General features: G+C 38.6%; 2 protein-coding genes across 4 annotated transcripts in view; one reads left to right on the forward strand and one right to left on the reverse strand.

Moving 5' to 3' along the window:
- DDX4 (DEAD-box helicase 4) overlaps positions 1-21,766 on the forward strand; it is a 96,061-nt gene that overhangs the window by 38,510 nt on the left and 35,785 nt on the right. The window lies entirely within an intron of this gene.
- Positions 1-21,766, reverse strand: part of SLC38A9 (solute carrier family 38 member 9) — a 46,015-nt gene that overhangs the window by 20,546 nt on the left and 3,703 nt on the right. For 2 of the 3 annotated variants that reach the window (XM_071731594.1, XM_071731595.1), the window contains exons 3-11: positions 14,065-14,191; positions 13,380-13,501; positions 13,168-13,231; positions 12,959-13,052; positions 11,853-12,023; positions 9,245-9,304; positions 6,905-7,102; positions 3,569-3,676; positions 1,065-1,171 (exon numbers count right to left, since the gene is read on the reverse strand). In XM_071731594.1, coding sequence (XP_071587695.1) covers positions 1,065-1,171; positions 3,569-3,676; positions 6,905-7,102; positions 9,245-9,304; positions 11,853-12,023; positions 12,959-13,052; positions 13,168-13,231; positions 13,380-13,501; positions 14,065-14,191 — 1,051 coding nt within the window. Of the gene's footprint in view, positions 1-1,064; positions 1,172-3,568; positions 3,677-6,904; positions 7,103-9,244; positions 9,305-11,852; positions 12,024-12,958; positions 13,053-13,167; positions 13,232-13,379; positions 13,502-14,064; positions 14,192-21,766 lie in introns of those variants that run through there. The other variant, XM_071731596.1, reaches the window with a different exon arrangement.

Here is a 21,766-nt window from a genome sequence, read left to right on the forward strand (position 1 = left end):
AAGCTGGAGAAGATTCTAAGTGCTGCTCTTAGCAGCTGATTGCTCCAATGTAACTGGAGGCGGAAAAGCTACAAGAAACGTCCTGAAGGCAGCATGAAAGCACTGGGCCTTTTCTGCATACACAGCTGATTGCTGGAGTGACCAAACCTTTAAGAATTTAAAAGCCACAGCCAAAGAGAAAGTGAAATTTTGCCTTTCCCCGCATCATAAGATTTCTCAAAATACTAGAATAAGATATATTTTATTTTATGTGTGTATCTTATTGTGTAGGCAACTGGCTCTCAGTGGCCGTGCTTGAACCAGGGGCATTAGACAAGAGGACATGCAGGTTCCTTCCAACCTCAACCTTTCTGTGATTCTGTACCAGTTACATCTAATATATAAAAAATCTCTGAATGTTAGTGTAGTTATATTTACAACTAAGATTTTAATGAAGCTGGACAAGAATGCTGCAAATTAAAAAATAAAATTATAGTAAAAATATACTCTCAGATTCTGTATCATGTTTACTCCATTTTGTATTTCATAATGAGAAGATACTAAGAAAGAAGGCAATTCCATCTGTATGCCCAATACACAACTTTTCAAGTGCAAAGACCTGTCCAAAACATACATACCATACAGTCTTCAAGGATTTCCTAAATAGGGTCTGGCTTCTCTACGAACATTGACTTGAATCGTAAATACAAAAATTACAGAAGCAGCTCTGAGAAAAGATATCTAGATGCCAACAGTGCTGTTCAGGATACTGACAAAAGCAGTCCTGTGCTTTATTCTCCAGTATTTTTCATACCAAAATTGGGCAGTTTTGTCAAGCCTTCTAATTCCTGCATGTAATTTGGCCATTTAATACAAGTCTCACCACAAGTAAAATCTAGAACAGTTATCAAGGCTCTCATTTGAATAAATGCATATGTTTCTAGTTGTGTAACAGGTTTCTTATCAGATCATAGAGAGTTATATTTTCTGAAGCTCTTAGTCTCTGGATCAATTTCAAGAGTAGTCAGGAAAAAGTCAGATACAAATCCAGATACAAATTAGCATGGTCTTGTGAAATTACTTACATTGTTTTCTTGATTCCTGTTATTCTGAAGAAGCGTGATGACAGAATTGTGGATGAAGAAGGCAAGCGTCAGAACACCTGTGAGCTGAGGGAATAGCAGTCTAAATTCTAGGGGAGGAAAACGAAGTGTAAATAACTTACTTTGAAACAAACTGTGCTGACATACAGTGCTGTGAAGCCTACTGGCAGAAACATGAACCTTCATGCTGAAATGGGAAAATCTATTTTATCTTTGACCATAGCCAATGCAGACACTTATTTATTCAAGAAGTGCAAGCTATATGAACACAGTGGTCAAAATGTAACACACACCCTCCAGCAACGTTTCTTGAGAGAATCCAACCACCAAAGGTCGTTTGGCTAAGATTTATGCAGACAGGATTTCTGCTTCTCAACAGTTTAAATGGAAAGTATTTTTGAGGCAGAAACTGTCTGCAGTGGGGCTGTTGGTCGCCCAGAATAGGGAGATGGAGGGGTGAATATGAGCATCTGTGAGCATCTTTTCTTGTTATTCATGCTTGTCATTTACACTACCAGAAAAAAATTACATCTGTAGATGTTTAACAGATTCTGCTTACAAACCAGGGTATAAAGAAATGGAAAGAAACTTCTTATCATACACCTTACAGCATCTATGAGAAATGTATTTATTCTCTTGTAGCCATAGGAATAACATAGCACTATTTCAGAAATACCTGCATCATAGAATCACATAATCACAGAACTGTCACAGTTGGAAAAGACTTCTTAAGATCACCATGTCCAACTGTCAACATTTCCCCCTGTCCTGAATAAAGTATATATGTATCAACATGATCAAATGCATATGTATTACCCACTAGAGATTGTTCTGAAGTGCCTCATCTACACGTTTTTTAAATACTTCCATGGATGGTGATTATTATCTGTAAATTTTTACTTATGCTGCAGCAGGTAAGGAAATTCTTAGGGAATTATGATGACAATCCAGTTCATCCTCAAAGCATCTGCTTTAGTCTTGTACAAAGTCATACTTAGCAAAAATTGCTTCGTTTTGAAGACTCAGACTGAATGGAAAATGACTTTTTTTTTTTTTTTTCTTGGTGACCTGACAAAGCTGAAGACACTGTTTTACACAGCCTTTCACTTTTTTCTTGTCATTTAGATCTTCCAATTGGGTTCTGAATGCCTGGCTAAGATGAGGAAGGAACAACTGTCAACAGTTATGGAAAAATGAGCAAACAGACTTAGTGGCAGCTAGGGGCTGGGGGCAAAGAAGGAAAATACTGGGTTTTAAGAAGACTTATTTGCAACATGTACATGGAATACAGTAGTTAAGCTGTTTATTCTGCTTATTATTGTGCCAGAACAATGTCAGTTTAACTGTTTGCCACAGTGTGTTACCATAATTCCAGAAATTAGACCAGATTATTTTAGAAACATGGAAAAACCCTGGTGTTTCTTTTTTTAATCTCTATCTTGCTCCAGTAATTCAAACCAATTCTAATGCTTAAAGTCATCTTTGTTTTCTTCTCTACTTGTACATTATTGCACCAAACCAGTCTGCACCCTATTTGTTAAACTGTTAGTACAGTGCTTGTAGTGGCTGAGAAACGAAAAATGCACAAATGTACAAAGAAGCCCTAAGAAGGTATATATCTCTAATTTTTGCCTAAAGTAAATACATCAGTTTTAAAGAAGGACAAAATTATCTTGTTTCGAAGAACAGAAAGGGTGATACAATTCAATAGTACGGGACACAGCTCCTTGGAGCTAACTGAACATAAAATTTCGCCTTTTGTAAAGAACAGGGAATAAACAGCAAAGACCCTAACTCCAGATCTCTCACTCCAGGTCTCCTAAACCAAGAAACTGATCTTTTTTAGAATGTTCACACACAAGTACCACTGTTCATGACTTGCACAGTAAATTTGTGACAGTAATTTGGAAAAAAAGATAGCTACCAAAACAACATTCAAGAAAGAAAAGAAACATATTGGAGAGCCAACAGGTGCTTAAAAGGGAGGAGCTAAGACTATGGACTAAAATCTGAGAAGAATTGGCAAGCACAGGAAAACTACCTGTAAATTATGGTGATTAAGCTGTTCCATTTAGCAAGACTGTGTGAAGAACTTAAAGCACCTTTACCAGACAGTCTGTGTACAGTTTGTCATTTGTAATCACTACTGAAATAGGCATGGTCTGAACATGGCGCAGATAGAACTTACTGTAATATAGGCAAAACACATCTACAGGATGCTCCCTGTCACAGTATATGTTGGAGATACCTCTGATGGGCACTCTTCTCCAGTGTTCATACTGCCTCCTAATAGAGGAGTATCACTGGTAAGGAGTATCCTAATTAATAAGAATCACTCCTGAGCCCCTTAATGCAACATCAAACAGCATTTCCTTACTTACGTCACAAAGGTGTTAAAAGGTGAATGAGAAAGTCATTAATTAATTGCTTTAAAAATATTAAACCCATCACATATATGCTTCATTACTGCATTTTAGCAATCTTACCTGGTACGAAAAAATCATTCTCTGTAAACAAGTTGTATTCTAAGTGGATTCCCAGATGAGCAGCCTTTACAGTAACCAGAAAAACTAAGTAGACAACTGAAACTGTACCTAGAAAAGACAAGATCCAAACACATGAAGCTTCACATAGTATTGTGCTGTGTTTTATTCTTGCTCCAACTAGTTACCAGTAGCATAAACAATTAGGATTGGTATTAATTCCTAAAAACACAGGGTAGTTGTAAGTTTTTTATTTTTTTCTTACATGAGAAAGAAAAAATAATATACTTGTACTCAATGCAAGCTTTCAGCATGTTTAATGTTCTAGAGATGCTGCACTCTAGCGACAAAGGAAGAAATACCCTGCAATCCCTGTGCTGGGCCCGCAGGGAGGTCTAGGCAGTAGCAGATTGGTTCCACCTTCAGCTGTCAGTATTTTGGCTTAATGCATGAGACAAAGTCAGCCAGTGTACTGCAGCTATTGTGTCCATTCAGTCAGACTTTTTTAACCAAATAGCCCAAAGAGATACAAGTACCCTCAGCACAGGAAAGACATGGACCAGTTGCAACGACTCCAGAGGAGGATCAGAAATATGATCAAAGACTGAGAGATTTGGGGTTATTCAGCCTGGAAAAAGGAAGGCTCTGGAGAGACCTTATTGTGGCCTTTCAATACATAAAGGGGACCTATAAGAACAATGGGGCAAACTATAACAACACTTGAAGTGTTGAAGTGACAGGACAAGAGGTAATGATTTTAAACTAAAAGAAACTTTTTACAACAAGGGTGGTGAAAACACTCGAACTCAGAAAGGTGGTAGATACCCCATCCCTGAAAAAGGTCAGATTGGATGGGGCTTTGAAGAAGCTGATCTGGTGAAAGATGACCCTGCTCATTTAAGGGGAGTAGGACTAGATGACCTTTAATGGTCTCTTCCAACTGAAATTAATCTATGATGCTATTTTTACTGCAATTGTGAAGTTTACACTGGGAGCTAGAAGCTGGTGACGGCATTTGATCACTACTAATTGAAACCTTACCTTGGTCACAATGAGTGGATTTGCATCCCACCTCATTGGTTCAGAAGCATCCAGCAATACTCTGTGCAACTACAGGGCAATAGCTAAGATCACAGATGGGTATAAATGCCTTTCTCTGTCTGCACGTAGGACAGAATGCACATGATCTTGGCTTCTGCCACTTGAAACAAGTAAGGGTAGAATAGTAACTACCTAAAAATTGAAGGAAATTCTGAAACAGTAATGAAGGCTACTGCAATGCAACCTCCCAGCCAACAACACTGCTAGTCACCAGAGAACAGGCTATAAAGAAGTAAAGACAAAGAAACACCATTTTTACAGTTTATAATACAGATTCAGGTAAGACATTCATTCTAGAAGTATCTCCACATATAAAAAATAATTTGAAGAAATTATCACTGGATTACATAGAGCATAGTGGAGGAATTTGGAAGATAGAGGGTTCTATACTTGAGGATCATCTTAACAGCTAAAATATTCTGTAACTTCCTAATGATTTAGGTTTCTGTAGGTATAAAGATAAATAAAAGGTCTCTAAAAGGAATTACATTTTAGCATTTCAAAAATTACCTTCCATTTCTTCTTGTCCTATATACTTAAAGGTTCATGAAAATTAAGACAACTTCAAACAGCTTCTGAATTACATAATAATCAATTGAAGTACTCAGAAATTTCATATTGTAATATTCAGAGTCTTAAATTAAAAAAGTGTGCCCATGATAACATGCTTATTTTAAAAGCAGATAAAATTATGTCTAGATCTCACCTGATAACAGTATTTTCTTATGCCTAAATGTTACACGTACTCTACATAAAAATCTTTTTGCATAGAAACACTATAATTTACCCAAGCTCCTGCACTGTATTTTCATTTAGAGGATCCAGGAACAGAATGTCTAAGCTCTAACTAAGCATCACTCTAGAAGAGAGGACAGACTAGACCCTCAATCCCCTGTCTTCTACTTCCTATACAATCTCCATCTTTTCCAACCCATTCTGTGCTTTTTATCTCCTTTTCTCCATCTATCTTCTATGACCTCAGCTGTCTCCTACTCTGTAAACTGTGATCAACCCCACTCATCCATGCATTTTTTTCACTTCACCAATCCCTCCTACAATGGCCTTTAATCTCAAGACACAGAAGCAAAGAGAATTCATAATTTTCATCCTTGTATCACAGAACAAGACAGGTTATTGAGAGCTAGGGCAAAGCACATTAGCAGGTTACCCTGGTTGATATTGTGATTAATTAATCAACTGAATGGTATCAAATGTCTTTAGGTAGAAGTAATTAATCTTTGGAAATAACTGCCTGTGTTGAAATGCCTACCACAGGAGGAAGGGTATGCCTGACTACATGCGAAGGTAATATGCATCAAATGCTGCACAGTAGCATGTGTATCACCATTTCAGAAGATCTGTTGTAAGTATGTTGGAACTTGTTTTACAGGATATTCAAGGGAGTAAACAAAAAAACAAAAACTGCCTATTAGCTGTAAGACTCAAGCAAAACAGGATGAAAAGCCCATAGGTGATTAAAAAATCTGACAAATGAACCACTCTGAGGCACAGCTGCCAGCAAACTACTGGAAGAGTGGCTGGAAAGCTGTCTGGTGGAAAAAGGCCTAGGTTGTTCACTGGTGCCCAGCTGAATATGAGCCAGCAGTGTGCCCAGGTGGCTAAGAAAATCAACAGCATCCCTGCTCATACAGCACAGCCAGCAGATGTGGCACCTTGGGTACTCTTTCCAGTTTTGGGTCCTTCTCTACAAGGACTTTGAAATGCTGGGATGAGTCAAAAGAGCAACAAAGCTGGTGAAGGGTCTGGAGAACAAATCCTAGAAGTGGCTGAGGGAACTGGCATTGTTCAGTCTGCTCTCTAGGTCGTAGGAGGCTGTACTGAGGTTGGTGTTGGTCTCTGGTCCCTGGTAATAAGTGACGGGATAAGAAGAAATGGCCTCAAGTTGCATTGGCGGAGATTCAGGTTGGATATTCGGAAACCATTCTTTGCTGAGAGGATTGTCAGGCACTGGACAGGCTCCCAGGGAAGTGGTAAAGTTACCACCCCTGGAGATATTTAAAAGACATGTAGACATTGCATGCAGGGACATGGTTTAGCTGTTGACTTGGCAATGCTAGGCTAACAGTTGGACTTTTGTCATCTGAAATCTTTTCCAACCTAAACGATTCTCTGATTTTACTCTAGGATAACATGATTCTACTCACTGGAGCAGCTTTCATTGCTTTGTATACATTTTAGCCACAACAAACCAATGCTTCAATAGTATTTGTTACCTACCTAGGACATTAAACTTTGCAAAGAACGATGGAGATTTCAGATTTAGCAGGGGCAGAAGAACAGCTATCAAGTAAAATGGTACTGTTTGTGATTTATTCCACCACTCCTCGAAGAGTTCAAAACCTGTATTGTTGCCAGAAGAGAACATCACAACCATGTTCTGCAGTGGGTGACCACTAGCAGCACTTGGACAAATGACTGGAAGAAAGGAAAAAAAAAAAAAAATCACCTGATTATTTCTGATATATAATCTTCACAGCCAAGATTCCGTAATTTCTGGAGTGTATTCTACCTGTGGGGAACACCATGACCCAAAAGACATGTTTGAAAACTCAGTTCCTAATTTCTACTTTGTTTTTTTTCTGGAGTTCAGCACTAAGATTTAACTGCTAGGCAACTTGAATGCTAAGCTGACAACTGCTATGGTACTTTCAGCTAAGCATAACAAAGACACTAATTTGTCTGCAGCCTGAACTGTGGCATAGGATCATCCTTCAAAAACACATACCTGTAACTAGGTGTGTTCAGTTCCTAAATACACTTGCTGCAATGGAGTCATAGCAATAGATCTCGGCATCTGGCTGTGCATTCATTAGTGTAATCTGTCCCTGTATACTTCCGCAAGATGACTTGAACCAAAATGCAAGTGCATCTGTGTACAGAAGAGCCTGTGTGTTGCTCTGGGAACCCACAAACTAAGAATGACAAGAAAGATCCTACAATTGGCAGGTCTAACATTTGTGTAATGAGCCACACCAATCATGAGCACATGTACCATCTTGGTGCTGTGCTAGGTGCTACACAACACAACAGAAAAACCATAAGATATGTATCCACAACACTGCCAAAAGGGAATGTCACACATTGTTATGTGGTAGCTGATTGATGGTAGCACCTGAACCAGTCACTAGAGCAAAACCAACCAAACAAAAAGATCCCTTGATAAAAATATGTTTATTTGATGTTTGTTAAAATCAGCTTTTATTTTTAATAAATGCCTATGAAGTTGTATGTTGAAATATGAACCTGTCTTATAGTTCTCATAATGTCTTTTTTAAACCTTTGCATCCCACTATACTTGATCACCTTCTTCCTACATTGGCTGCATGCATGTTCTGTTACAACAGAAAAGATGTAAAAAGTGTTCTATGAAATTTCTCTACTTCCAGCTTTCTCACTTGCTTTCTCTGCATTACTTATAAAGGGACTCTTTCACAGAACTTGAAAAACGCTTTTTGTTCTAACTGATCTCCTCAGTAGCCCGGGATGTCCTTGTCATTTCAGCATCTGGCAGCCCTTGGTTTTGTGAAGCAGCTGCTTTAAATCTCCCAGTTGCTGTGGAATATTGTTGTCTACTTTGTCGCCAAGTTATACCCCCACTGTATAAGAACGTTACGAACAGCAGAGGCAGAAGACAGCACAACAGAAAGAGCACCACAGCAGCCATTGGTACCTTGCTGGCTAGGACTGCAGGAAAACCAGAGTTCCCCACTGTCTCAAAGGCAAATCAATGTTTTCCAGAATTATTTCTCAACTCCTTGCACCTGAGGAGCAGGTCCACACAGATGCTCTCCAGAAACATCCCTGCAGTTAGTGTGAAACACAGCTGTCTAGATCGTATAGAAATGTTTCCCTAGTCCCATAAGCACCCAGGACAGAGAAACTTTTCTGCTTCACAACAGAGCTTCATGTTCAGTTACTACATAGAGGCAAGAGGATCAGAGCCTGACCATGGCCAGCTCCTACCTTTGTGCTACATTATTCTGCCTACTCAAGAACTCCCAACAGACCAATGAGAGGTACACACTCAACTAAAGTTTCTTCCCTTACTTGTGGATGCTCATGTAGCCTTACATCTGTTTTGTTTTGCACTCAACACAATTAAAGCTGTTCTTACAGCATTTTTAAAATAAGAACACTGCTATAGAGGTAGTGAGAAGCAAAGATACTGCACACAAGACTTTAGACAGTAAACAGATCTGATCTCCATTTTAGGATGCAAAAATAAAACTCCTTAGGACAATTCTCCATGGTGCAACTACTATTAAGAGGTCTAACACTCATGGTATTAAGGAGGATCTAAATGGGTATATACAAACCTGTAATTTGCTTTTTAATACTTATTCTCACCTCCACTTTTTTTTTTTTTTTTTTTTTTAACTTGTTAAGATTTACAAGTGTGTGGTTATTTGTGAAAGCACAAATCTCACATAAAAATTTCAATTTTTAAAAAAAACAGGTAGTTAGAACTTATGATACACACTTTGTAACTAGGGCTAGACATGGAAACCTGTCTTTAAACCCAGACCAGGAAACACAGTACTAATAAATGTTTCATACCTTTATTACTTCCATTTGTGCCAGGAACAATATCTGTTACATTAATGTCATGAACAAAGTCTGAAGAGAAGAAAAAAAGTCTTAGTATCAATGTCCCAAAACTGCTAATAGGCTTTTATCAGTTGACGGGATAAAAATATGGAAAGGAAGTATTTTTGAAAATTACTTCAGAGGCGTGATACAGCAGCCTGCATTCCCCTTAACCCCAAGTGGATATTTTAAAACTTTCTTACAGATGTTTAAATTAGCTCTCCACTACACTACTTTCTTCTCAGCAACCCTGTCCATTTATTAAGTACCAAATTCCCCCCTCCCACCTGCTTATTCCTGTTCCTCCAGCACATATCCACTTGTCCCAGGCCCTCTGTCTGCAGTGTTGCACAGCAGATTAGTGAGGAGATGCATCTTTAAACCAGCCTCTTTTGGGACAGGAAAAAAGTGCATGGAACCATACCCTTTATTTATATGGCATCACACTGAAAAAGCTTCATTTTTCTAATCTAGTTTTCAGAAGACACTCTGGGATGCATTTTTCATGTTGTATTTTAAAGAAGAGAATATTTGCAAAAAGGTTTAAGTCTCACTGTCCACAGTCATCCCTAGTAGTATTTGGTTTGCAGTAGCCTCTTGTGCTACTTTACTGCTCTGCCACACCAGGTGTTTTCAAGCTTCTGCAGCTTCATCAGTGTGAAAGTACTAGATAGCAGTTTCCTTATATTTAAGCATATGTACACACACAAAATGCCCATCAGCTTGGAAATTTAATTAGTCTGCCTCTGGTTAAAATTGGCTTCTGCTTCTTGTGGGATTATTATGTACACAGAAACAGGCCTCAGATTTTACAGCTACAATTAACAGCAGCTTGTTTCTCAGAAAGAAAGCAAAAGGCCTTGTGGAAGAAAACGATTTTTTGTTTCTTCATTTTGATTTATGACACCCGGAATCACAGCTGAGTTTTTCGTACTGGTATCAGTTAAGTGTATATCTCAGAAAATTTAATTAAAGTAAGTTGCCATCTCCTCCCTTTCTAACCGTTTTGCAATGCTGCTTTAAAAAAAAACAGGGGTAAGTCATCAAAAGAATTGCAAAATCTAATTACAGAATTAGAGCACTTTAAAATTAGTTTGAGATAGATTACCAACTTACATTTTGTCAGTTTTAAAAAAGAGCTTGAAAACAAGCAATTGGGCTTGCAGATTTATTTCTGTTTCATAAAACCAGAAGAAAAGCATGGGACACCATGTTAAAAAAAAGGGGGGAATCCTAATTGCCTAACAATCTTGCATTCTTTGTTTATTGCTAATTTCTAAAGAATTCTCCCTCGGGAAATCAGTTTGTACTCAACTAGATTGTCTGTGAAGATTTTTTAAAAATTCATCTTAAGTACAAGAATTAAACACAGTAGCCTGCTTAGAATAATTTAAAAACATATGGCTGGAAGATGCCATTGTGGCAAAGCTGAATCCTATTAGCCATTTTATAACTCAGTGATGAAGTAGACATAATGAAAATTAGGACAAGAATCCAATAATTAAAGTTATCATGAGCAAACAATTTAAAGTAAGAACCCCTTGCAAGTATCTGTACATGATAGAATACATATGTCAACTGCAGGGAATAGGGTACCTTTTTTTCTAGAAAATTAACTGTTTCGGCAGTTCAGAAGTTTGCCTAATAGAATTGGAGTTACTTAGTTCAGAATAACTTAGCATTAAAGTGCTAAACTTATTAGAAGAAAAACTCAAAGTCTAAAATGAAATGGCCACAACAACATAAGAATTAGGTCAGCTGTAAAAAATACCAGTCATTAACCAATAGGGTATGTCCTTCCAGGATGATGGAAACTCTAATTAAACATTGTTTAAAAGGTATAAGTGTGCTTCTATTTGCCTCAGAGATTTTTTAATTACTTTCAAACATAAATCTTAAATCTTAGTAGTGCTCTTCAATGTTATGAGTCAGATTTTCAGAGCTTTAATTTATTCCCACAACTCTGCATTCCTAATTGATTGTATCCACAAAAGCTTGTGTCTGTGCATGTACAAGGGTGTTAATAATATGTTTTCTTTTGTAGCAAAGCCAGTATAAGAATCATTCTTTCACTGTACTATAGTTCATGATTCCTCCAGGGATGCTTGCAGAAAGTTTCTATATGGCAGCACTCTGCAGTATGTTTGCAGAAATCTAGAATAAAACTAGATTTTTTTTCACTAACCAGGTTCATTTCAACAGACTATCCTGTTATTTCGCTGTTCAAATATTTACACCCATGCAAACCAAGGGGAGAGTGAAAATAAAAAGTGGAAACATGTAACTAGGTTTGGTTGACTTAAACTACACCAAGAAGCCTCATTACTGACATAAAGATCACATAAAGGGTGCCTTGTCTTTCATTAAAACCACACTTTACTGAGACTGAGAAACTGGCTTTGAAAACATACATGACTGTGCCCATAATTCCACACAGAGTTATTCTCACTTGACTATTTGTGCAAAGTAACAGAAAAATCAAGCTTAAGTAAAATGGACAAACCTTTGAAAGTGAAGTATAAAGTCTTGATCTTTTAATAAGATTATCAGTGAAAGTTAACAAAAAATTAGAACTTACTGTATATAAACTTTCCTGTGTTGAACAGAAAGTTGGACATAAGCACCCAATAAACAACCATAGCTCCAACAAGTGATACCATAGAAAATAAGAGGCTTGACCATTCACCAAAGGATCCAAAGTAATACTTGCAAACATCTGGGAATTCCCAGTTTGAGGTATCTATTAAAGCTGAAAAAGATACAAAAAACAGAAACATATCTAAACAAAACATTATATAGGACTCAGTTGAACTCTACAGCAGGAGGAGTTCTTCTTTCAGAATATTCAGACACAAATTCACAGTGCTTCCAAAGCTAAGAAGAGTGCTGTTAATTTTAAAGAGTAACTGAAGAAGCCTGGAAAAGCAGAGGCTTTTATTGTGGACATATACTTTCCAGTACTTCCAGAAGCACTGGAAAAAGACATGGTGGCAGGAATGCAGCTGTGCACTTGCAGCTAAAGCTTTTTTGCAGGACTTATGGCACAGTGGTCCAGACCATGAACTAGTCCTCAACAACACCCTGAAATGAGTTTTACAAACTGGAGGTGTTAGGTGCCTTTATTTGAGCAAGTTAGTTAGTTTATGCATAAAAGCACAAACTACAAGAGCTGCAATATGAGTTTTGAACAAGAGAAACACATTTTAAGTACAACCACTGCTGGTGAGGCAACTGCCCAAAAATTGATTCAATATAGGATATATATAAGTATTAGGATAATACATGCATATAGCACAAGCAGATGCAGCTGCAGCCCACAGTTTCACAGGGAACATGATCAGAAATACAGGTAGAGAATTGTACAGTGCTTATGGGGAGAAAGGGAAGCCTCTAAATCAGTAAGCCAAATGCTTAGTAAGTGAACATCTGAAACCTTGTTTGCTAGGAGTTTGGGTTTGGCTATAAAACACAGGTCTCAAAGAACTGAAGGAAAAGTCTAATACAGGAATACCCACATTTAGCTTACAGAGTGTAGATCCCAAATACAAAAGTAGAGAGACACTCAATGGAACAGCGTTTATTTGCAGATCAGGTCTATAATAAAGAGAGTGACAAACCAAGAATCTAATAGATCTGTTCACACTTAATGGAAATATTTGTGTTATGAAGCTTTGTATTTCTTACGTATCATTTTCCGTGATGTCACAACTCTGTAGCAGCAATAAAGAGTCAAAATGCCCATCAGCAAGATGAGAATGATTCCAGAAGTAAAGCCTGCCTGTTGAGAGGGAGAAATCCAGTTTACTTTCTTTATCAGCAACACTATAGAAAAATAAAGAGCAAGGCATGCTGCCAAACATGTTTTCATACATGTACATTTTTCAGAGCTTTACCTGTTTTATTCCCCATGGGATACTTAATATAGAGGTACCCATCATTGTATTCCATATCATAAATCTAGGGAGAAATTTTAAAAGCCAGTGAATACGTTAAGAAGCACTCTTACTTCACACTATCCTCTTAGCTACAGTAGTTGTGCATACAATATAGAACATTCAATAATAATGTATTTTCTGCCTAATATATGGCAAGGTGCTTAACATACATTGTCACTATACTGGAGTTTTTACCATAGCCATCTGTGCAACCGCCAACTTTAAAAGCAGTTCCTAATGGACTGTATACATAGATTTCATCAGGAGCTGGAAGTACATGATCAGGAGCAATCTACAAAAATGGATAAAAAATGCAATTTATTAGTAATACTGAAGTACACACTGTCCCAGATACTGTGAGCCAGTTGTTGTCAATCACAAAATCTTTACATGAAAACTTCAATAAAAAGTTTAACCCCATGAATGTTCTCCCAGTGAAAAAAAAATTTGTGATTTTTAGCTAGATAGCAGAGGAACAGATTGTTTTTCAGCAAAACGTCTGAAGCATATAAGGCACAGGTCATGCTCACTCAGACATTGCAGATGACCATGGTTTAAACCCTCTTCTAGATTGGAGAAATGAGTGCACACATCCGGGTACCCTGGACCACTGTTGTAAAAAATCAATCTGTTTGTGTTTTCTTTAGGTGGTGAAGGTATTGCACAAGAAGTGAATCACAACTCATGATAACACAAGACCTTGATAAAGCACTCAGCTACTAGATACTTACTTCAAAGCAAGCTGCAGAGCAGTTGTACCCCTACCTTTATTTGTGCTTCTTTTACAAACCTAGGCTATGGAAGACCCAACATGGCAGAGACCACTCACTTAATCTGTCCCTGTTTTTGCCTCACCAATGCTCTGTCTGCAGGAGAAGTGAGCCTGCTGTAGTAATGAATCCGCTTATTCATTGCTGAAGCTTTATCAGTGACTCTCTCATCGTTCACACTGACTATGTTTGTAGGCTCCACATGAAACGGTCTAAAGGAGGGAAAAAAAAAAAAGAAAGAAAAACAAAACCCTTAGAATCCTGGAACTCAAGAACTAAGATACAACTCAGATAACTGCTTAGCATCACTCTGGACAAGCCTGTCATTCTCTGACACAAAGCAATGCAAAAATGTCACTGCTATGAAGGAAGCTGCCATTTATGAAAGAATCATGTGTTTAGATCATTCATATTAAAATGGCCTCTTGCCCATAGTCTGTGGGGCAACCTAAAACCAAAATTCAGACTAACATTCAGACTTTTAGTTCTCAACAATGAGTCACACCACAACTAGATGTTAATAATGCTTATAATAGGTGTTGCTATAACTAGTGATGAGGAACACAGGTAGAAACACAAAGCATGAGAATGTGCGAGCAGAAAGAAGACAGAAAAAGAGAGAAATGCAGTGGTAATGAGGACCACCTATGAAAAGGCTAGGAGCTACTTATATACCCAAAACCCCACCTTATGAAACTGTTTAATGAGAAAAGAACCAAAGCCAGGTAAGTCTACAACCAGGAATGGAATTTGCCACAGAACACGGAACAACAGATGCCCATTTGCAGTTCTGAACAGCTTCACAATCTCCCTTCTGATTTAATTAAGGTGGAGGATGGAGAATGGGACTGTCCTCAAACTCAGTCCTACACCTCTCTTACAGACATGTACAGAATACAAGTGGTCTCCCCTCTTTCTCAGCTGAGTCATACTGATGGCACAGTCACAGATATTACAGGAGAAGGCAGATAAAACAAGAGAGGGAATACTGGTGACCTGTAAACCTTAAAAGAGGTTTTAGCTTCTTTTTTCCCTTTCACTAGTGCTTTTAAGTCCTAAATAAATCTCAACAGTTTTCTGACCTTCTTCTTCCAGGCTGATCTTTAAATAACTCATGAAAAAGAACCACCTCTAAACCACAACCCACGCAAGTACAGATCAAACCAAGTTTCGGGCTATGAAGAGCAGAAATTAGGTCAACAATAAATCCATGCCTTTTTTCCTGGCATATGAGCAAAACCTATTTGAACTGACTACAACTCTGAAGCTGGTTGCTACATTTTTGCAAGAAATGAAGGTAGGTCCTTTATTCTTACGTACTTAACAGGACACAATAGCTAAGAGTATTAATGGGATTAATAAAAACTGACAGAAGTGGGAAAAAGAGAAAAATAACTTCCTTCTCCACAAATTCATTCCTTCCTTTCTCTTAGTATTGTATCTTCCTTTATCATGGTAAATATGAGTTAGATTTGCTAAGGCTTTTCCCATTTACTGAAATGAAAGTGAACGTACAGTTTTTAAAACATTCTCAATTCTCCTTTTTTCCCTTGTCTATGACATGAAAGGGGAAGATAACATGATTAAACACAAATAAACTTTAAGCAATAGCTTTCTTACTCAAGCCACAGTTGCACAGGGCTAACTAATTCTGTAGATATGCACCATACAAAAATACTCAACTCTGAAGGACTTCACTTTTTTTATTGGGCTGATGCAATCACTGCTAAAAAATATTACACTGAAGGACATCTAAAATATGATTGTAGCTATAAAAACATGAAATGTAGTATGTTAAAATGCCTTCCTACCCCCTGTTAGCTCTCTGCTGTTTTCTTTTTGGGTCACTGACACATTATATTTAGAACACAAAAAGTACATATTTTTCTTATTATACAGCACCTACATAGTGTGAAGAGCTTCATGAGGATTACCTCTTTCTATCTCCCCAGTTAATATTATTAGTACATCCCCATAATCTTCCATCTGCTACTATGGAAAAATTACACTCAGACAAAGCCTGCAGTTTGCTTCAAAGAGAGATCTGTGGCCAACATTTCCTTCAAAATAGTGATCAACAGCTGCTAACATGGATGTTATAGATAATTTTTCTGGACTGGAATACAATGGGGTATCATTTTCTTAAAGCAATTCAAGTTAAAGCCATAGACAACTTTGCAACTAAAATGTCTGAAAAATAAATACATCCTATTTTAGGGGGAAAGCAGTGCTGCTAGTCAATAACCAAACAACGAAAAATTTCAAGTGTAGCAAATATGTATCTCACTGTAGATAATAAATTCTTTAGAGAAAGGTATCTCATTTTGTTCAGGATTAACAAAGTCTGTGAACAAAGTTCAGAGAACAAAGCCTGGATCAAACAAGCAGTTTATGGCCCAGAACAAAATAGAAGGGTACAATCCAGAATCTAATCTGTGTGTGATGAAAAAACAATTAAACAACCTAGAATACTTTCTATTTGTTGGTGTTGCCTCCTGCCAGGAGGAGTGCACATTTAATGCTGCCAGCACTTGGGCTACTTTCCCTCTTGATCCCCACTGGTGTGCGTGGGTTGAGAATGAAACTGATCTAAAGCAGCAATTTTTTTTCTCAGGGTACCCCTGCACCCACAATCTAAGCAAGTGACTATGCTAGAACAGAATGTGCACTCACCAAGTTTTACGGTTGTTAAGAGATCTCTTGAAAACACCCGTCTAACTTGGAAGCTTATGAAGGAAGGCTGGGACACAACCTTCCTCCCCGATGTCGACTAGGGGAGGGTAGCATTTTGTCTAGCATCAAGGTAATTTCCCAGTCCCAGCTACACCAAGATCAACGACTGGTCATAGGGCATACCCAGAGAAAAGTCTGAGAAGCTCTCAAATACTCAAAGCAGTTCCCAAAGAGCAAGATTTTCAAAGCCTGAAGAAGGCAGGATATAATCTGGGATGTATTTTGGAAAACTGTTTAGGAACTGTAAGCATTCTGTACATGCTAACATCAGCAGCCCCAGCAGATTCTTAAAAAACTTTCTGCTTTATACAGGCAATCACATTGTATCTTCACACGGGGAAAAACAACTCTGAAAAGGATGTGGGACATTGTGACCTGGGGGGAGGGGAAAGGGTGTCATGACTGGAGGGTGTGACTATTAATGCAAAAAAGTGTAAACTATTTCCACACATTGAGACAGACTATGGTATCCAATTCATTTTTTCTAACAATATTAAAAAAACACAACAGTGACACACAGCTTTTTCCAGAACACAATGACTGACAAAATGCAGGAGGTCTACAGCTCTCATATACGCTACACCCCAGGCATGCACTTGAGAAACTATCCCAAGATAACCTAGTTATCTGCTAATTATTTCTCACTCATACAAAGGGGTGGTTAATGAGAATTCTAGTGCTGGTCCAGGAAAAGAGAAGAGGGCTCCTGCCCAAGTTTTTTCACAATATGAACTTCGGTAGCAATTTCTGTAAATGAAGGAAATTAAAACTGCTGGTGATGAATACAGTTGTTTCCAAATATTGTGGTGGGCAAAGTTCAAGTGTTGGACTTGGAGAGCTGGGGGAACAGCACAATGGGAAAATTTGTTCAGCAAACTATATACAATCTTGCAACTGCAAGCATCCATAAGGGTGCAACATCTTTTATTCTGGATATTTTCAGCAATGTACTACATCTTGCACATCAGTAAAGCAGTATAATGAATATTTATTTTCAGAAGTATTAAACTGTTTTACAAGTAGCTTTTCTGAAATATTTCTAAATAGCAAACAACTGATTCAGCACATCTGATCAAAAGTTGTGTCCTGAGTATTAGGCAGTTAAAATATAACACTTTTTTTTGTATGTCTTCTGGATCTACCTGATGGCATTAATAACTTTACATTAAACAAACTTTTCATATTTAAATAAATATGATAAAAAAACTTCTTTAAAAGATGCTCAACAATTTCTCTCCTCCAAGAAGACCATAAGAATCATAGAATCATAGAATCACAGAACTGGCTGGGTTGGAAGGGACCTCAGAGATCATCAAGTCCAACCCTTGATCCATTACTGCTGCAGTTACCAGATCATGGCACTGAGTGCCACATCCAGTCTCTTTTTAAATATCTCCAGGGATGGAGAATCCACTACTTTCCGGGGCAGCCCATTCCAATGTCTGATCACCCTCTCCGTGAAGAAATTCTTTCTAATGTCCAACCTAAACCTCCCCCGGCACAACTTGAGACCTCTTGTGCCCTCTTGTCTTGTTGAGAGTTGCCTGGGAAATGAGACCAAACCCCCCTGGCTACACCCTCCTTTCAGGGAGTTGTAGAGAGTGATGAGGTCTCCCCTGAGCCGCCTCTTCTCCAGGCTGAACAGCCCCAGCTCCCTCAGCCTCTCCTCATAGGATCTGTGCTCAAGTCCCTTCACCAGCCTGGTTGCCCTCCTTTGGACCCACTCCAGCACCTCAATCTCCTTCCTGAACTGAGGGGCCCAGAACTGGACACAGGACTCAAGCTGTGGCCTCACCAACGCTGAGTACAGGGGCAGAATCCCTTCCTTGGACCTACTGGCCACGCTGTTCCTGATACAGGCCAGGATGCCATTGGCTTTCTTGGCTACCTGGGCACACTGCTGGCTCATGTTCAGCTTCCTGTCAATCCAGACTCCCAGGTCCCTTTCTGCCTGGCTGCTCTCCAACCACTCTGTCCCCAGCCTGGAGCTCCCCATGGGGTTGTTGTGGCCAAAGTGCAGGACCCGGCACTTGGCCTTGCTGAACCTCATCCCATTGGAATCAGCCCAACTCTCCCGTTTGTCCAGGTCCCTCTGCAGAGCCCTCCTGCCTTCCAGCTGATCCACACTCCCCCCCAGCTTAGTGTCATCTGCAAATTTACTGATGATGGACTCAATCCCCTCATCTAAATCATCAATGAAGATATTAAACAGAACTGGGCCCAACACTGATCCTTGGGAGACACCACTAGTGACTGGCCACCAACTGGATGCAGCCCCGTTCAGCACCACTCTCTGGGCCCAGCCGTCCAGCCAGTTCCTAACCCAGCGCTGAGTGCCCCTGTCCAAGCTGTGGCCTGACAGCTTTTCCAGGAGAATACTGTGGAAGACGGTGTCAAAACCTTTGCTGAAGTCCAGGGAGACTCCATCCACTTCCCCTCATCCACTATCCCCATCACCGGCCCTTAAGGAGCCATTTTAGCTTGTTGCACAGATTTCAATGACACCCCACATCTGTCAGGTACTTTTCAAACATGTGACAGGATTATTACACAGAAATAAAGACAGTAAATTCTTATGGGTTTATTGTTCTACTGAGCTACCAAACTGTTACAAGAGTGCTGTATATAGCAGAGGAAAAACTGATCAGTAAAACTGATTCACTAGAATGGAAATTAAGGTAAGGTGAAAAATACTAATAATATGAATATACTCAAAGTTTGCTTTTTCTTAATCAAGAACTGCCTGAATAGGTAATTACAGATGACAGTGTGCTTTGCTTAATAAACCTGCTTCAAAGAATACAAAGACTGAACTGATTTTTACTTTCTAAGCTGTTTGAATTTACTTACTCACTATAAACAATATGCTTACAGTTTATCCCATATGATCTTCATTATTTTGGCAATACATTTAACTTAAGCTTTTTTCATATTCCTATCACTCTTGTCATTATAATGCTTAGAGCATGACCACACAAGGCACTTAAAATGCTGGATACAGAACAAATCCACCAAATCCACACGTCAGACAGAGCACAATACTAAGTCACCTTTGTTGCTCACAAGACACCCATTTTAACAAAAAAGAATCACAAACTTCACCATACCACATTTCAAGCACTGTTCCTTCCTCCATGTCAAAGGCAAAGCTATTCTACTCTTCTCTTACAAAGAAGTACAACGGTTCTTCATTAAGAAGGTATGAATTCTTTAGAGTTAGGCAGTAGTAATATTGGGAATTAGCAAAAATGTTAGCAATACAGAAAAACTCAAAGAAGACAATGAAATTTTAAAAAAAACAAAACCTGGATGTGGAGTGCTAACAGCATAATGAAGGCAGAAATGGTAGTTTTATGCATGTTAGTCTTGACCATTGTCTACCTTTGAAAACAAAAAGTCACCGATCTTTTTGCATGACAAAGTCTTCTCTGAATGCCCTCCACAGACACCGTTTAATTTAAAACCCATTCATTTTACCTTCTGTACCTACATTGTGTAAGAACACTAAAGGACTTCAGAAAAGAATGAAAAAGGAAGAAGGCTTGATCTCCCTTTGGCAACAGGCATTATCAAGTGTTTTTCAAATGCAAAACAACCAACACAAAAAAATCACTGGTTTCTTTGAAGGTTGCTAAAGACAACTGCAGTATCTGTAGACATTAAACAGATTTAAAGAGCAGCCAGAAAAAAACCTACAATTCTCTCTCTGCATACAACAATAACAAATAAGCCATTGCAGCAATTAAATTCTAGTTTTTAAAGGGACCTGTAAAATGGGCAAAACACACCTTGTAAGGTGTGAGTAATTCGGATTACTGGAAAAACCAGTAAATCCTCTTTAAAAAGATTAGAAATGGCTTTGTATTTTCCTCAATTTAGCAAAAAAAATACTAGACAAAATAATTTACAGCTCTAAAGAACAATTAGCTTATCTAAAATAAACACTGAAAAGCATGCCTTTCAAAGATCCCAATACTCTAAGCTGTTAAGAAAATGAAATGCCTATGTAAATGCCATCAAATCTCAGGCAACCTGAACAAAAGAACCGAACAACAGTAAGAAAGTCGAAGTGATTATAAACAATGCACACAGAGCACTTGAAGAGCTATCTCACAGAAAAACGACTGCCCACCTACATCTTATCTGAGTGAGTTAAAAAGAGCAAACTAAGCAGAGAACAGAGAAGATCACGTACTATTACACTTGCACTATTCGAGACCCTTAACCACTTTAAATCATCTCTCCCTGGAGCTGCTACTCCCTGAAGCTCTAATGAAAGACTCCTTAAGTGCCCCCTGCTCTGACCACAACTGACACAGACTCTGACATTCTGTTCTTCCCCATTCCTTCTTCTAAAAACTACTGCAGCTGCCTCCTCTAATATGCAGAAATGGGAGTTCAGCCTTGGGCCCACTATGATTTCCAGGCTTTCCTGATATCCCCCTCATCTTTGTGCCTCTGCAGGCTTGGAAGGCAACATACTAGGTTGTAGAAAATGGGAGAATTGCAAGGACCAATAAGGACAAAGTGGGTGGATCTGCAAAAAACACAATCCAAATATATGCTTCTGCTTTTGGCCAGGGAACCAAATGCCACATGCTATGACCTTTCTGAGTATGACCTTTCTGAAGCTGAGTTTCAAAACTTCAGAAATCATAAAAAAACATTCATTGAAGAAACAGCACTTCACCTCACTTTTAAAAATGACACATATGATAAATGTGTCAACTTCTCTTGCTGCTAACCATCTGAAACCCATTGCTCCACAGACTTCCTTCCACACAAGGAGCTCCCAAAATCCATATAAACTAGCAGGGGGAGCATGAGGGCCTCAGACACTCCTCAGAAAGAAAGTAAAGCAAGAAGCTATTTTCCACCTTTCCTTTTCACACTTGAAAGTACTCTACAGTTTCCTAACCTTTATACACACATTTCTCCAACTCTTATCCTTCCTTTTGTCGAAAAGAAAAGAGAGATTGCTTAGCCCTTGGCTACTCTGTAAGTAAGCTCTTATGGCTTCCCAAAGCTGCAGACTGAGATGGCAGCAAAACACC

The sequence above is a fragment of the Heliangelus exortis genome, chromosome Z, assembly GCF_036169615.1.
Source record: "Heliangelus exortis chromosome Z, bHelExo1.hap1, whole genome shotgun sequence".
NCBI classification, from domain to species: domain Eukaryota; kingdom Metazoa; phylum Chordata; class Aves; order Apodiformes; family Trochilidae; genus Heliangelus; species Heliangelus exortis.